The sequence below is a fragment of the Crinia signifera genome, chromosome 6, assembly GCF_055691185.1.
Source record: "Crinia signifera chromosome 6, ASM5569118v1, whole genome shotgun sequence".
NCBI classification, from domain to species: Eukaryota; Metazoa; Chordata; class Amphibia; order Anura; family Myobatrachidae; genus Crinia; species Crinia signifera.
Genome location: NC_139222.1, coordinates 25,107,260 through 25,126,097, shown reverse-complemented (window position 1 = coordinate 25,126,097; position 18,838 = coordinate 25,107,260). Strand labels below are relative to the sequence as shown.

The following is an 18,838-nucleotide window of genomic DNA, read 5'->3' as shown; positions in this document are numbered from 1 at the left end:
CAGCGTTGGTCTGTGCAGTGAGCCCCCTGTAGATCCGGCAGCCGGTGCGGTACTCCGTGGTTAGGAGAACGGGGCTGCAACCTGTGTCCTCAGGAAGGGTGAGTCGGGTCAGCGCTTTCGCGGCCGGCACGGACGAAGCGTGGTACTCTCCTCGTCGCTCTGGAGAGCCGCGGCGGGCCTCTGACGTACCCGAGTCCCCGGCTGTGTGGGGAGGCACAGGCCGCAACCTGCAAGGACGCGCGAAGCGTCCCCCGGCTCCGCGGGATGTCACCTCCGGGTCCCGGCTGCTAGTGGCGGTGGCCGGTCAGTCTGCGGGTGGCCTGGCGAGCGGTAGTGGTGCTTGGGGAGTGCTTTTGCTGGATGCCGTGCGGGAGCCTCTCCAGAGCACGTCCGTCTCCCCCGGCAGCCAAGCCACGCCCCTGAATTTCCTCTTTTTACATTCGATTATTTCTGTCTCATAGGTTTCAATCTCGTTCTTGTATTTGTCATATTGGTTTTGAAAATTGATCTAGTGTTTCATAGTTTGAGTTTTTCCCCCAAAACAATAAATTTCTTGTTAAGTTGATTTAGAATGATTTCGTCATGTTTTACCAGAATTTTTATTAAATCTTCTGAACATTGTAGTAATGTTTTCTCCCATTCTACCTTCAGATCGTGTGAAAACAGAATGGTGTACTAGTGCAGGCTTGAGAAAAAATGAATACTACTAGAACAGTATCTTTTACAATTAAAATTTTAATTCATTAGCTGTAGTTTAAATTATGGAATTCCATATATAAAAAGTTTAAGAAATTTATGGACATACAATAATCATCATCACTGTATAATTCATCAGTTGTTTGGGGCATATTACCAAACTGACATCAAAAGGTCAATGGTCTCCAGTTTAACAGCAGGTGAAAAAGTCCCTTTTTGTACTCTTTGTACACTTCAGACTGTTTTTCAAACTCAGAGTCTAACCTCATTGTTAAATTCGCTGACGATACTACAGTGGTCGGTTTGATTAGTGGGGGTAAGGAAGAAAGCTATAGGTCAGAGGTGCAGCATTTGATTGAGTGGGGCGAGGCTAACAACCTACTCCTGAATAGTAAAAAGACTAAAGAGGTGGTTGTTGATTTTAGAAGATCCAGAAGTTCAATCACCAGTCCTTTGGTCTTAAATGGTGAGGAGGTGGAAAGGGTTACAGACACTAAATTTTTGGGTATTACATTTTCGGAAGATCTGTCCTGGTCCAAACATACCGCATTGGCAGTTGGGAAGGCTCAGCAACGCCTTTTTTTTCTGAGAAGATTACGAGCAGCTGGTCTATCTAGGCCCATGCTCGTGAATTTCTACAGCTGTGTAATTGAAAGTCTGTTGACTTATGCCATTGCGGTATGGTATGGAAATTCCAGGAGCTCTGATCGAAGATCTTTAGACAGGATTGTCAAGGCTGCTGAAAAAGTTATTGGCCAACCCCTACCTAGGATGGCAGAAATCTTTTTAAAGAGAGGGAAAGCGAAGGCTATAAAAATTATCTCAGACTCTAGTCACCCATGCTATTTTCTTTTCTCTTTGTTGCCTTCTGGGAAACGTTATAGGTGCATGAGCTGCCGTACGAGTCGGTTGCGGAATAGTTTTTTTCCCATCTGTTGTTTTATGTTTGAATTGTAGTATGTGATGTGATGAGTATTTTTCCTTATCTCTCTTCTCTTTTCATTTTGAATTTCACTTATGCATTTTTTAATGTTGTAAGTGACAATAAATTATTATTATTATTATTATTATTAGGTGGCCAATTTGTCCCAAAGAACAGAGTCCATAGGATCCTCTGATGGGGTGAATGGTAAACCTGGATGACTATTGCAAGTCTGGCGCTGCCTAAGATTGTCCTCCGGATGAGTTGTTTTTGTATGGAGATGAATGATTGTATTGTCCGTATTCTTGGATCGCCCACACTGAAGGTAGAATGGAGTGTCCAAATGTTAAAAGCTTAACGCGTTTCACTGGGATTGGTCTCCCAGCTTCTGCTCCTGAGCTTCGCTGCGTTATGCAAAGCCGTTCTCCCCCCTCTGACGGTGCCGGGCAGGGGGAAAGCCGCTCAATGTGTATGTACCGAGCGGCGTTCCCCCCCCCCTGCAATGATAGCGATCATCGCTGTCCATAATCTCCCAGTGTGTATGGACCTTTAGTCAGCAGCTCTAGAGGAGGGGGGGCTGGATGAGGAAGAACATCAGCCAGGACAGTTTCTGCTGGGCTTACATTTAACAACCCTCAGGTAGCTCCCACAATTTCTGGGGGGGGGGGGGGGGGGAAATCAAGCCTGCAAGGTTTAGGGGAGACTACTCTCAGATAATCCCTGTGCAGGCAACAAGGGTATCCTCACATCAATGCTCACGTTTAATGTAGATCTGCTCATCAAAATAATATTTTTCTGGTATTTACAAAGTATACATTTATTCATAAAACATTTCCCACACTGTAAGCATGGAAAAGGTGTCTCTGATGTCTAACAAGATGTGATTTATTGCTAAAACATTTCCCACATTCAGCATGAAAATGTTTTCTCACCTGTATGTACCCTCTTATGTGTAACAAGATTAGATTTTGTTGTAAAACATTTCCCACACTCAAAACATGAAAATGGTTTCTCACCTGTATGTAGTCTCTCATGTCTAGCATGATGTGATTTATGAGTAAATGATTTCCCACATTCAGAACATGAAAATGGTTTCTCACCTGTATGTACCCTCTCATGTGTAACAAGATTAGATTTTGTTGTAAAACATTTCCCACACTCAAAACATGAAAATGGTTTCTCACCTGTATGTAGTCTCTCATGTCTAGCATGATGTGATTTATCAGTAAACGATTTCCCACATTCAGAACAAGAAAATGGTTTCTCACCTGTATGTACCCTCTCATGTGTAACAAGATTAGATTTTGTTGTAAAACATTTCCCACACTCAAAACATGAAAATGGTTTCTCACCTGTATGTAACCTCTCATGTATAACAAGACTGGAATTATTGCTACAACATTTCCCACACTCAGAACATGAAAATGGTTTCTCACCTGTATGTATCCTCTCATGTATAACAAGACTGTATTTATCCCTATAACATTTCCCACATTCAGAGCATGAAAATGGTTTATCACCTGTATGTACCCTCTTATGTATAACAAGACTGGATTTATCGCTACAACATTTCCCACACTCAGAACATGAAAATGATTTATCACCTGTATGTAGTCTTTCATGTCTAACAAGATGTGATTTATGAGTAAACGATTTCCCACATTCAGAACATGAAAATGGTTTCTCACCTGTATGTACCCTCTCATGTGTAACAAGATTAGATTTTTTTGTAAAACATTTCCCACATTCAGAACATGAAAATGGTTTCTCACCTGTATGTACGCGCTCATGTAGAACAAGACTGGATTTATCGCTATAACATTTCCCACACTCAGAACATGAAAATGGTTTCTCACCTGTATGTACCCTCTCATGTGTAACAAGATTAGATTTTTTTGTAAAACATTTCCCACATTCAGAACATGAAAATGGTTTCTCCCCTGTGTGAGGTCTCTGATGTAAAACGAAATCTGACTGACTTTTAAAACTCTTACCAAACTCAGAACTGGATGATATTGTATCATCTTTATGATCTGTACTGTGTGTAGTAAGGTCTGAATGATCAGGAGAAGGTTCCTCATGACTAGAGGAACCAGATGAAATCTCTGCACTGTGAAATGTTGGGTGTGTATTGGGGATAATGGGGATTTCTTCTGGAGACTCTTGTCTGATGTTCTTATCTTCTAGTATATAATCTGGAGACACCATGAGATCTCCCTCCGAGGTATTCCTGCTTGTGCGCCCATCTACAGGAAACAGATGAATGACAACAGACAGAATTGTTTACATTGAGAAGGAAATGTTCAGTTTAAGTGATAAAACTTCCATGAACATGTCTAATGCTGCGCACACACTGGCCCAGAGTGCCCGCCCTGACGAATAGTCCCCCACCCCCGATCCCCTCGCATGTGCCCAATGCTGGAGAGATCATTGAAAAGATATCTCCGGGGCTCAGGGTGGCTGATCTCATATGACATCAGCCACCCGCCCCCAGCAACGAGCGTCACGCTGGAATTTACATGGGAATGCTCATAAAATGCTGGGTGTTCCCATGGCCCATCACCGCCAATGCCCCCAACCGAATGGAGTACAAATTGGGCCCTATGTGTACAGGCGATCTGTCAATCTGCCATCCGCCCTTATAACCCACTGCAGGAACCGGCGGTGATTGGCAGCTGAAGTGGGCGGGAGTATGTAAGCGTGCCCACCCAGTTGTGACGTCACAAGGGATCAGGCAGGAGGAGAGGGGAACTTGTAGGGGAGGCCCGCCGATACTGGTAAAGAAAAAAGAGACCTTACCCCCCCCCCCCCAGCACCTTTCACCCCCCCCCCCAGCACCTCATCTTCCCACATCACCTTGCCCCCAGTCACATCCCCTTTCCACTCCCACCCTTTCCTACTTTTTGCTCTCTCCCAGTCCCATTCTCTCTCTCCTCCACCCCATCTGCCCCCCCCCTCTTCTCTCCTGCTCTCTTCCTTCTGCCCCTAGTCTCTCTCTCATTACCTCCTTTTCCAGGATACTATTGCCACTTTGGACTGAAAGTATCATTCACCTATTCTATCAATGTAAAATAATTGGCTTCTGGCTACTGAGCCGCGTATATGCACCTCACAGGATCAGCACTACTGATGGTGGTACGGGTCTGTTCTGTCAGCATACACACAGTGGGATATGTCTCAAAGCCGTATTTAAGGGAGAGAATTTGCCGGAGGTGTCAGAAGAACCCGACGACCAAAGGAAGCATCCTGGTAGGCGAACGTGTCAAATGCATAGAACTTAACAAGCGTATGGACAGACGACCACGTTGCAGCCTTGCATAGTTGTTCGGCAGATGCTCCACGGCGTGCTGCCCATGATGGACCTACCGCCCTGGTGGAATGAGCTTTGATTGACAAAGGTATGGGAAGATTAGCCAGTTGGTAGGCCTGTTGAATTGCCATTCGAATCCAGCGGGCTAGTGTTTGTTTGTGCGCGGGCCAGCCCTTCTTGTGGAATCCATACATCACAAAGAGAGAATCTGATTTTCTGATGGCCGCGGTACGGTCCCGATAAATGGTCAGAGCCCTGACCACATCCAACAGACGTTCATCTGAAGAAAGATCCTCAGAATTGAACGCTGGAACTACTATTTCCTGATTGATGTGGAATTTGGAGATTACTTTAGGGAGATGAGAAGGTCTGGTCTGTAACACCGCCCTATCCAAATGGAAAATGAGAAACGGGGGTTTGCAGGAGAGAGCTCACAAATCCGACACCTGTCTGGCTGATGCCATAGCCAATAGAAATACTGTTTTAGCTGTGAGCCATTTATATTCCACTGATTGCATTGGTTCAAAAGGATAATTAGCCAGAGCCTGCAACACCAGAGACAGGTCCCATGGTGTTGTAGGAGGAACGTGGTTGGATACGTAGAACTCCTTGAATGAATGTACGTATATCTGGAAGAGATGCTATTTTTCTCTGGAACCAAACTGACAACGAATCTAATCCCCTTTGAAGAAAGGATAGAATTCTAACAATCTTAAAAACTTTAGGGTCATACTTGCGGGATACACACCAGGAAAAATAAGTGTGCCAGACCCGGTAATAAATCCTAGCTGATGCTGGTTTACGCGCCTGAATCACAGTCTCTATAACCTTGGCAGAAAAACCTTTGTTTTTTAGTAAGGCAGCCTCAAGCGCCATGCCGTTAAAGACAGGACTTCGGACTACAATATATTCAGTAAAACATCGGATTATGCTTACCGATAATTCCTTTTCTTCCTAGAGATCCCATGGCAGCCATTACATAGGGATTTCATCCCACATCCTTGAGTTAGACAGGTTACTTTTTTCCTTGGGAACCTCCCCCTCTGGTATAAATCCCAGCTCCTCCCTCTCCTGAGTGTCTTTTCGAGTGTCTCCTTCATTAAAGGTTCCTAGGAAAAAAGAGACAACAAGGGAGGGCAACTTGATGGCTGCCATGGGATCTCTAGGAAGAAAAGGAATTATCGGTAAGCATAATCCGATGTTTTCTTCTACGATCCCCATGGCAGCCATTACATAGGGAAATACCAAAGCATATGAATCAAATAAGGGAGGGACCCAATATCAATTGAATTCACTAATTTTTTTAATCATTACAGACTCCTTGTAGAACTTGTGCTCCAAATTGCGGTAGACACACATCAAGCTCATAGTGGTTGGTAAATGTGTGTACTGAGGACCAAGTCGCTGCATCACAAATATCCTTGATAGAAGCCTTCGCCTTCCAAGCCCACGAAGTCGCGATTGCCCTGGTGGAGTGTGCCTTAATAATGGGAGGAACTTCTCTATTCTCTTTCTTATATACGAACGTAATGAGTTCTCTTATCCACCTCGAGATCGTTTGTTTTGTTGGAGGAAGACCACTTCTTGTCCCCTCTGGGATCACAAACAAATTTTTAGACTTTCTGATCTCTCTTGATCTGTCCAGATACGTAGTAATACTTCTTACCACGTCCAAGTTATGCCATAATTCCTCCTCCTTATTTTCAGGATTTGGATAAAATGATGGCAACGTGACCTCCTGATTCAGGTGAAACGCCGAGACAACTTTAGGTAAGAAATGCGGATTGGTCCTTAGTACAATCCTATTTGGCATAATCTTCAGGTATGGCTCTTCTGCCCAAAGTGCCTGAATTTCACTCACCCTCCTGGCGGAGGTAATAGCCACCAAAAACACTGTTTTCCAGGTGAGAAATTTTAATGGAATCTCAGACAAAGGTTTAAACGGTTCACTCATCAATGCTTTCAAAATCATATTTAGGTCCCAAGGAGCCACTAATGATTTGACCGATGGTCTCAGTCTCTTTATTGCGTTTCCAAATCTAATAATGAGATCATCCTCTGCTAACCTCCTATTCAGGAGCACACTTAGTGCGGATATTTGTACCTTCAGTGTAGAGGTAGCAAGTCCATCGAAAAACCCCTTACATAGGAATTGTAGGACTTCTGCTGTAGAGGCCTCCTGCACATCCTCTATTGTTTCTCTCCAATTTATGAAGGCTTTCCAGATTCTATAATAAACTGAGGATGATACCTTCTTTCTAGCATGAAGAAGTACTGAAATCACCTGGTCCGCCAGTCCTTTCTGTTTCAAGAACTCCCGCTCAATCGCCATGCCGTCAACGACAATGCTGCTGGATTTGGATGCTTCTGATGACCTTGCAGAAGTAGATCTGGTTTTATTGGCAGAGTCCAAGGCCCTTGTACTGCTAGGTTGAGTACTGTCGCAAACCACGCCCTTCTGGGCCAATATGGGAGTATAACTATTACTTCTGTCTGGTCTTCTATTACTTTCTTGAGTACTCTGTAGATCAGTGGGAAGGGGGGAAACACGTAACCCAGCTTGCAATTCCACCTTATCGAGAAGGTGTCCACTGCTGCTGTCTGCGGAAGCAAATATCTTGAGAAGTATCTTCTCACCTTCCTGTTGGTATGTGTCGCCATGAGATCCACATCTGGCTTCCCAAACCTTCTCACTACTTCCTTGAAGGTGTCTGTGTTTAGCTCCCATTCTCCCGGCAGTATCTTGCTCCGACTGAGCATATCGGCCAGAATATTCTCCTTTCCTGGTACGAAGACCGCTGTTAGAGAGCTTAAGTTTATTTCTGCCCAAGAAAGTACCTTGGTTATCACTGTCATGAGATCCTTGCTTCTGGTGGTTTATATACGCCACCACTGTTGTGTTGTCCGAGAATACTCTCAGATGTGAATGACTGATTCTGTGACTGAATCCTGATATCGCTCTCCAGACTGCCTCCGCCTCTCTCCAATTCGATGACTTTAGGCTTTCGGCTTTTGTCCAGAGGCCTTGAATGGTATGTTCCCTGAAATGAGCTCCCCAGCCTGTTTGACTTGCGTCTGTCGTTATTATATGGAAGCGTGGGAGGTATAGAGACATCGCTCTGTGCTCTAAGGCCGCCTCTGTCCACCATCTTAAGGATCTGTTTACCGAAGGACTCAGTTTCACACCGCCTTTCTTTGGATCTGTCTTCTTTATGTAAGGAAGCACGGCCCATTGTAAAGATCTCATCTTCCACTGTGCCCAAGGCACAACCCCAATTGTAGAGGACATCATCCCCAAAAGCTGTAGACATTTCTTCAATGGAGCAATTGTTCTTACAGAGAGGTCCTTTGCCAGGGAAATAATCTTTGCACATCTCTCCTTTGATAGTAGCAACCTGAAGTTCTTTGCATCGATGATTACTCCTAGAAACTTTATCTCTTGAGTTGGTATGAATTGACTTTTGGGGAGGTTTATTAACCACCCGTGTCCCTGAAGCGTGTTCATTACTGTATCCAAATCCCTCAGGACCCTCTCTCTTGACGAAGCTGCAATAAGGATGTCGTCGAGGTACGGCCAAAGTTGAATCCCTGTTCTTCTCAGATTCGCAATCAGTGTTACCAGCACCTTTGTAAACACCCTTGGGGATGTTGTGAGTCCGAATGGGAGGCACGTGAACTGGAAGTGCTCCCCCTGAATATAAAATCTTAGAAATTGCCGATGTGAGAGATGTATTGGCACATGATAGTATGCGTCCTTCAGGTCTAACGAAACCATGAAGCTTCCCTTCTTTATGCCTGCTGTGATTGTCTTTAGCGTTTCCATTCTGAACTTCTTTAATTCTATAAAGCGATTTAGTCTTCTCAAGTCTATAATGGTCCTGTAACCACCTGTCGCCTTCTCCACCAAGAATAGACTGGAATAGAACCCCTTCTTTTGTTGATGGAACGGAACCCTTTCTATTGCTTTGATGTGTATCAATTGCTTCACAATGTTTAATAGTTCCCTTCTCTCCAGAACAGCAGTAGGCATCCTTGAACGAATAAAATGACTTTCCTTCGGTACTTGCACAAACTCTATCTTGTAACCTTGTAGTATTATGTCTCTCACCCATCTGTCTTGTATCGAAGTTTCCCAGACGCTTACAAACTGAAGAAGGCGTGCTCCTACTGATGGGTGACTCCGATTGTCATTTTCTTGCTCCCCGCTTGGAATTGGCACGAAAAAATCTTCTGGAAGTGACAAAAGCTCCCCTCTGTGTATACGGCCTTCCTGGCCTATATGCCTTCGCTTCTCTGTACGTCTGCTTCGCTGAGCAAGAAGAAACTGGATATTTGAACTTCTTTTCTTGTGGCAATTTTAAGGATTTTCCTCCAGTTAGTCTATGTATGAGAGTATCTAACTTTGAGCCAAACAGAAATGACCCTTCAAAAGGGGAGGGACACCAATCTATTTTTCGAATGTGCATCCGCGGACCAAGACCTCAGCCAGAGCGCTCTTCTAGTTGCCACACCTGCTGCCATTGATCTGGCGGAAAATGACGTAACATCTAGGGATGCTTCACACAAGAATTCTATAGCTTTTTGAACAGTCTCTAATTTCTTAAGAATGTACTGTCTAGACGTACCGTCCCCAATATCCGAGTGAAGTGTAGTACACCATAGCCTCAAGGCCCTAACTACTGAAGCGAAGGAAACACTGGCTTTTAATGATACTGCTGCAGATAAATGTAACTTTCTCAGAGACCCCTCCATTCGTCTATCCATAGGGTCCTTAAAAGAGGCTCCATCCTCTAGTGGAATAGTTGTCCGAGATGTTATCTCCGCGACGGCAGCGTCTACCTTCGGTAACCCACACCATTGTAAAAACAGCTCATCTTTTACAGGATACATACGGTCAATGCGAAATAACTTCCCTTGTTTCTTTTCAACGTTCACCCATTCTTTAGATATCAGGGTCTTCATAACCTGATGTACTGGGAAATATTTAGTTTTCTTAGATTTGTCCTCAAACAATAAATCTTCTCCTGCCGCCTGAACTACCTCTTCTTGATAGTTCATAGTCTTATAAATATTCTTCAAAACATTCTCAACAACCTCGAAATTAAAGACTCTATTCTCCTCTTTAACTTCTCCTGGTTCATCTTCTGAATCCGCTACTACTTCAAATTCCTCTTCAGATGACACCGTTTCAAACTCAGCCTGAGTCCTAGACCTCTTCTGGCCCTGTGACTGACTGTATTCCTCCTTAGATACAAAGGACTGCTTCATCCAGTCCATTAAATCCTTTAACATTTTCTTATGACTATCTACAGGTGTAGACTGAACATCACAATCTTCACATAACGTCTTCTCCTGTGATCCTTCAAATAATTTATCACAAGCCATGCAATTAAGGTTGATATGCTTCTTCTTCACAGTTTTCTTCTTAGGAACTACAACAGGCACACTAAGAAGAAAGAAGAAGAAGATTTCTATCACTATACTAAAAATAAAATACTACCCTATAGAGCAGAAAATACTATGGCTCACCTCACAGGGGCACTATCAGTCCTAGGGGGGGAAGGCAGATCCATCTATGCACACCTAATGAGCATATAACAGCGTTAGTATATATATCAGCATATATACACATCTATAGCATAAGATACTGCTTCCGCAGAACTATGCCAGTATATGCCTCCAAAGGAGGTCTTACCGTTTCTTCAGATGCCTCAGACCAGCTCAGTATAGGAAGCCAAAAGCTCAGCACCTCGCTACACAGAAGGTGCAAACGCCAAACACCTCCTGCCATAGCGGCGTCCATCTGCCGTTTAAATATCCGCCAGGACTCAGCAGAGCGTGCTACCGGAAGCGTGTCACACCCCCGCCGCCGCGCACAGCCTGCTGGAAGCTGTAGTCCCGTCTTCCTGCTGACGCGGCCGGAAGTGACGCTGCGCATCGTCTTACCTCGCGTCCACGTGCGCGCGCGATGCCAAACTGCTGCTGGGAAATGGAGTCCAATGCCACGCTGCTCCCTAGTCGCGTCCTGAGGTTACACGCTGTACTAGCGTCTCCTACTCCCGCAGGACCTAGACTCTAGTATACTCTACTAGAGTCCTCTACCTCCTGAAGTCTTACAGACCAGCCTGCTTCATCACCATGGATACACATGAACAGACACCCCAAAGTGGCCACACTTCCATGCTGCTTCCCACCAGAGTGATCCATTCTAATAGAGGTAAGCCAGGAAAAACAAAATAACACTACCTATCTCAAACTAACAAGGAGACAGGAAAAAAAGACACTCAGGAGAGGGAGGAGCTGGGATTTATACCAGAGGGGGAGGTTCCCAAGGAAAAAAGTAACCTGTCTGACTCAAGGATGTGGGATGAAATCCCTATGTAATGGCTGCCATGGGGATCGTAGAAGAAAATCCTTTATTAGTTTATTTTAAAATTTTATGAATAGACGGTCATCACTCAATATTGATTTGTTAGAAAAAGTTTATTAATTATATGTAACCTTGTGGTTATTGTCCTTGTATCAAGGATCAGCATGGAGAAGTATAAAATAAAGTAGTAGGTATAGAAAAGAAGAATAAAGTGTAAAACATGTCTATGTTGTATCATCCTGAACTACTGGGAGTAAAGGAGCAGACAGGGGCCTAGCTGGCTGTGTTGTATTAGGCAGTTTTTGCATGGCTACTGTGGTCTGTGCTAAGGTCTGAACCGTGGTCGATAAGGTATCAACCCATGGAGGAGCGGGTTGTACCACAGGTGGTGTAGCTATGGGAGGAGGACGGCGATCCACTAGGGTGCCCAACAATCGTTGTACTGCCCTGGGAGGCTCCTTAGTAGCCACCATGACAGAAGACTGGCCAGGGGGAATATAGCAATTGACACACAGCCCCTCCTGAATGACGTCCTGCTCAGACAGGCCTGCAGAACAAGCCCTGCATGACAGGAGCTTGGGAGACTGTCTGAGTGCACCCCCGTTTGGACATAGTGAGATAACCCAAATAGTGGGGGGAGTATACAATAGGTATAGCCCTGAGGGGGAACCTAGAGTGATACACAAACGTATGTGACCAGAGAGGATAAAACCTCTGAATCTTCCTCAGAAGATATAAGAGAACACAGGGACAGCAACAAGTTACTGACAGATAGGAAAGAATAGACTGGCACCAAGTCACAGACACGATCACTACCAAAGTAGCTGGCTAAAGCAAAGTGCTGCTGCTGCACCCCAATCATCCACTGTACCCTATGGGGTAAGTGGGGATGAGGGTGTCTGTGAAAGCGGTACAGCATGTGGACGGTTTCACAGGGGAGACTGTACCCGCGCTCTAGGAGGCTCTCTCAGAGAGAGCCTTACCTGCTCCTGCGCTCCGGCCACACCGTCTAGGATGAGAAGTGTCCGGCGGTGCTAGGCTCTGGATCTCTCCCCCACCGAGTACCCCTCTTGACCGTGGTCGTGGGGGAGTTCAGACGCCGACAGGAGTGAAGGCAGAGGCAGCCCAGCCGCATCAATGTGGCTCAGTGTGAAAATAAGAATAAAATATGAAGATAAAAGCTTCTTTGGGATAACTTATATGAGGTAATCCCAGCTGAATGTGACGGTGCTCCAGCTTCCTGCTGGCACCAAAAAAAACAACTGAGGATGGAGGCGGGGTTATAGGGGAGAGGGACCAGGCATCCTGGGAAACTTTCAAAGCTTCGCTGATTGGTGCCACGGTCCTCTGGATCCGCCTACAACCCCGATGTCACCCTGTGGGAACCATGGAACCCGAGGAAAAAATGCAATTACAGTAACCACCTGCAGAAGATTATATCTGTGGCAATTATTATTATAGTGGGAAATATGTACACCTAATATGTTTTTATAATTTACTTTTTAATACTAATCTATACTTCTGTTATAGCGCTCTCTTACTTGTTATTTTATTTGTGTCTAATTAAGTTATACAGAATACCTATTGGGAGCTGCAATAGACTTAAGTGGTCTTGTAATGATCTTGTTAGAAAGCATTCATTTTGATTGATTAATATATTTTTAATGTAAAGTATTAGCACCTGATTGTTCCGATTATCCTTTTCCACCAGAGAGTGTGGGGAGGAGACTGGTCAGATCTCTGGGCTGGTAACACACAGTGACATGATGTGAGGGGAGAGCAGGAGTATAATAGGGGCTGATGGCTCCTGATGTAAGAGATACACCAGAGAGTGCGGGGAGGAGACTGGTCAGATCTCTGGGCTGGTAACACACACAGTGACATGATGTGAGGGGGAGAGCAGGAGTATAATAGGTGCTGATGGCTCCTGATGTATGAGATACACCAGAGAGTGCGGGGAGGAGACTGGTCAGATCTCTGGGCTGGTAACACACAGTGACATGATGTGAGGGGGAGAGTAGGAGTATAATAGGTGCTTATGGCTCCTGATGTATGAGATACACTAGAGAGTGTGGGGAGGAGACTGGTCAGATCTCTGGGCTGGTAACACACAGTGACATGATGTGAGGGGAGAGCAGGAGTATAATAGGGGCTGATGGCTCCTGATGTATGAGATACACCAGAGAGTGCGGGGAGGAGACTGGTCAGATCTCTGGGCTGGTAACACACAGTGACATGATGTGAGGGGAGAGCAGGAGTATAATAGGGGCTGATGGCTCCTGATGTATGAGATACACCAGAGAGTGCGGGGAGGAGACTGGTCAGATCTCTGGGCTGGTAACACACAGTGACATGATGTGAGGGGGAGAGCAGGAGTATAATAGGTGCTGATGGCTCCTGATGTATGAGATACACCAGAGAGTGCGGGGAGGAGACTGGTCAGATCTCTGGGCTGGTAACACACAGTGACATGATGTGAGGGGAGAGCAGGAGTATAATAGGGGCTGATGGCTCCTGATGTATGAGATACACCAGAGAGTGCGGGGAGGAGACTGGTCAGATCTCTGGGCTGGTAACACACACAGTGACATGATGTGAGGGGGAGAGCAGGAGTATAATAGGTGCTGATGGCTCCTGATGTATGAGATACACCAGAGAGTGCGGGGAGGAGACTGGTCAGATCTCTGGGCTGGTAACACACAGTGACATGATGTGAGGGGGAGAGCAGGAGTATAATAGGTGCTGATGGCTCCTGATGTATGAGATACACTAGAGAGTGTGGGGAGGAGTCTGGTCAGATCTCTGGGCTGGTAACACACAGTGACATGATGTGAGGGGAGAGCAGGAGTATAATAGGGGCTGATGGCTCCTGATGTATGAGATACACCAGAGAGTGCGGGGAGGAGACTGGTCAGATCTCTGGTCTGGTAACACACAGTGACATGATGTGAGGGGGAGAGCAGGAGTATAATAGGGACTGATGGCTCCTGATGTATGAGATACACCAGAGAGTGCGGGGAGGAGACTGGTCAGATCTCTGGGCTGGTAACACACAGTGACATGATGTGAGGGGAGAGCAGGAGTATAATAGGGGCTGATGGCTCCTGATGTATGAGATACACCAGAGAGTGTGGGGAGGAGACTGGTCAGATCTCTGGGCTGGTAACACACAGTGACATGATGTGAGGGGGGAGCAGGAGTATAATAGGGGCTGATGGCTCCTGATGTATGAGATACACCAGAGAGTGTGGGGAGGAGACTGGTCAGATCTCTGGGCTGGTAACACACAGTGACATGATGTGAGGGGGGAGCAGGAGTATAATAGGGGCTGATGGCTCCTGATGTATCAGATACACCAGAGAGTGCGGGGAGGAGACTGGTCAGATCTCTGGGCTGGTAACACACAGTGACATGATGTGAGGGGGGAGCAGGAGTATAATAGGGGCTGATGGCTCCTGATGTATGAGATACACCAGAGAGTGTGGGGAGGAGACTGGTCAGATCTCTGGGCTAGTAACACACAGTGACATGATGTGAGGGGAGAGCAGGAGTATAATAGGGCTGATGGCTCCTGATGTATGGGATACACCAGAGAGTGTGGGGAGGAGACTGGTCAGATCTCTGGGCTGGTAACACACAGTGACATGATGTGAGGGGGAGAGCAGGAGTATAATAGGGGCTGATGGCTCCTGATGTATGAGATACACCAGAGAGTGTGGGGAGGAGACTGGTCAGATCTCTGGGCTGGTAACACACAGTGACATGATGTGAGGGGAGAGCAGGAGTATAATAGGGGCTGATGGCTCCTGATTTCTGAGATAGCTGTATTAACAGAACAAGGAAAATACTGTATGCAATAAGTGACTATTCCTCACCTGTGCTGATATCTGTAGGGATTTCCTCCTTCTTACACTGCTGATCATCCCTCATATTTTTTTCTTCTGTCTCTATATCTTCTTTCTTATCTGACACATAAGACTCTTCTCTTATCTTCATATCCGTCACATGCGTCTCTTCTTCCTCTGTGTCTTCTGCCTTAATGTCCGTCACATGCGTCTCTTCTTCCTCTGTGTCTTCTGCCTTAATGTCAGTCACATACGTCTCCTCTTCTCTCTTTATTACTTCAACCTTAATATCAGACATATCTTCACATTGAACCTACAAATAAATATCACATAAATAATGTCTGACAGTATTGAGCTTACACAGTAGATTATTGATGTATAAGACACACACACACACACACACACACACCTGTTGCAATTCATATAGCGACCGTCACTTTGGTATATTGGGGAGACCCTTATTCCCACCTACCTGATCCTCCTGTGGGGTCCAGTGAGTCTCCTCTGTACAGTGCTGGGAATACAGAGGACGGGGACATCTCTCTGGGGTATCTCTGTTACCGGGCCCATCTATAAGAGACACACAGTGACTGAATATATTGTACATGTGGATTAGCAGATGAAGTGTGTATATAGGGGACCCCATTCCTGCTCTCCCCTGTACAATAACATGAAGTCTCCTCTTACCCAGTGATGTGAGGGGCCGGTGATTCTCCATCATAACATTCCTGCACAGAACCTTGTGTTCCTCTATATACTCCTCCTCCTGCATAGAGAGATAGACAGTGACATCCTGACACCTTATAGGAAACCGACACACACAGTGATACAGTCATCACCCAGACACATCCCCCAGTGTTACTGTATAATGTCCCATTCCCAGCAGTCACTTCTCTGGTTACATCCCCAGTGTTATTGTATAATACCCCATTCCCAGCAGTCACCTCTCCGGTCACATCCCACGGTGTAACTGTATAATGTCCCATTCCCAGCAATCACCTCTCTCTGGTCACATCCCATGGTGTTACTGTATAATGCCCCATTCCCAGAAGTCACCTCTCCGGTCACCTCCCCCGGTGTTACTGTATAATGCCCCATTCCCAGCAGTCACCTCTCTGGTCACATCCCCCAGTGTTACTGTATAATGCCCCATTCCCAGCAGTCACCTCTCCGGTCAGCAGCTGGATGATCTTGTCGGTGAGTTTCAGGATCTTCTGCTCCTTGTCTCTCCCATGTGTCAGTGAGTGAGGTGGAGGCACTGTGATGGAACTCTGGGTCCTGCTCAGTTCTCCTGACACACAGGGATGGCAACTCTGTGTCTCGTGGTCACTGGATGTCTTCTTCACTACTATGTAACCCTGTGTATTGGAAAATACACTATCACTGTATACACTCCCAGTACCCTATCTTATTGCTATGTGATGTCACCTCCAAGATCCACTAGTCAGGTCACTGTAGTATTAATAGATCAGTGATATCACTGACACTCTCAGATATCCTCACCTCCATAGTGATGTCCCTGTATTATTACTATAGATATAAGTGATGTCACAGTGACGCTCCCAGATCCCCTCACCTCCCCAGTCACGTCCCTGTATTATTACTATAGATATAAGTGATGTCACAGTGACGCTCCCAGATCCCATCACCTCCCCAGTCACGTCCCTGTATTATTACTATAGATATAAGTGATGTCACAGTGACGCTCCCAGATCCCCTCACCTCCCCAGTCACGTCCCTGTATTATTACTATAGATATAAGTGATATCACAGTGACGCTCCCAGATCCCCTCACCTCCCCAGTCACGTCCCTGTATTATTACTATAGATATAAGTGATGTCACAGTGACGCTCCCAGAACCCCTCACCTCCCCAGTCACGTCCCTGTATTATTACTATAGATATAGGTGATGTCACAGTGACGATCCCAGATCCCCTCACCTCCCCAGTCACGTCCCTGTATTATTACTATAGATATAAGTGACATCACAGTGACGCTCCCAGATCCCCTCACCTCCCCAGTCATGTCCCTGTATTATTACTGTAGATATAAGTGATGTCACAGTGACACTCCCAGATCCCCTCACCTCCCAAGTCACGTCCCTGTATTATTACTATAGATATAAGTGGTCACAGTGACACTCCCAGATCTCCTCACCTCCCCAGTCATGTCCCTGTATTATTACTATAGATATAAGTGATGTCACAGTGACACTCCCAGATCTCCTCACCTCCCCAGTCACGTCCCTGTATTATTACTATAAATATAAGTGATGTCACAGTGACACTCCCAGATCCCCTCACCTCCCCAGTCACGTCCCTGTATTATTACTATAGATATAAGTGGTCACAGTGACACTCCCAGATCTCCTCACCTCCCCAGTCATGTCCCTGTATTATTACTATAGATATAAGTGATGTCACAGTGACACTCCCAGATCTCCTCACCTCCCCAGTCACGTCCCTGTATTATTACTATAAATATAAGTGATGTCACAGTGACACTCCCAGATCCCCTCACCTCCCCAGTCACGTCCCTGTATTATTACTATAGATATAAGTGGTCACAGTGACACTCCCAGATCTCCTCACCTCCCCAGTCATGTCCCTGTATTATTACTATAGATATAAGTGATGTCACAGTGACGATCCCAGATCCCCTCACCTCCCCAGTCACGTCCCTGTATTATTACTATAGATATAAGTGACATCACAGTGACGCTCCCAGATCCCCTCACCTCCCCAGTCATGTCCCTGTATTATTACTGTAGATATAAGTGATGTCACAGTGACACTCCCAGATCCCCTCACCTCCCAAGTCACGTCCCTGTATTATTACTATAGATATAAGTGGTCACAGTGACACTCCCAGATCTCCTCACCTCCCCAGTCATGTCCCTGTATTATTACTATAGATATAAGTGATGTCACAGTGACACTCCCAGATCTCCTCACCTCCCCAGTCACGTCCCTGTATTATTACTATAAATATAAGTGATGTCACAGTGACACTCCCAGATCCCCTCACCTCCCCAGTCACGTCCCTGTATTATTACTATAGATATAAGTGGTCACAGTGACACTCCCAGATCTCCTCACCTCCCCAGTCATGTCCCTGTATTATTACTATAGATATAAGTGATGTCACAGTGACACTCCCAGATCTCCTCACCTCCCCAGTCACGTCCCTGTATTATTACTATAAATATAAGTGATGTCACAGTGACACTCCCAGATCCCCTCACCTCCCCAGTCACGTCCCTGTATTATTACTATAGATATAAGTGACGTCACAGTGACACTCCCAGATCCCCTCACCTCCCCAGTCAGCAGGTAGATGATCTCCAGGGTGATATTTAGAATCCTCTCAGTCATGTGACTCTGGTCCTTGTCCATCCTCTGGGAATCAGTGACGTGTCTCATCCTCACGTGATGTCTAGTAAACACTCCGTTTCCTCACCGCTCCGTTGTCTAGGTGTTAATATAATTACAATAAACACCACACAGTACACATGTAACATATTAGGTAAAGGTGCCCATACACTAGTCCGATTTGGGCCAATTTCACCCGATCCCTATGGAACCTGCCGAGAAATCGGATGTGTTTGATGTCCACCTTGGGTCCAATTCACATCGGACCGGAGCAGGAGGTCGGACCTGCTGCCGACCCGCCGACTCGGCCCTCCTCCTGGTGG

General features: G+C 45.8%; 1 protein-coding gene across 1 annotated transcript in view; it reads right to left on the bottom strand.

Moving 5' to 3' along the window:
- Positions 1-18,838, bottom strand: part of LOC146009551 (uncharacterized) — a 115,343-nt gene that overhangs the window by 60,744 nt on the left and 35,761 nt on the right. The window contains 1 exon segment of the mRNA XM_083149996.1: positions 2,533-3,474. Within this exon segment, the coding sequence (XP_083006122.1) occupies positions 2,533-3,474 (942 nt within the window).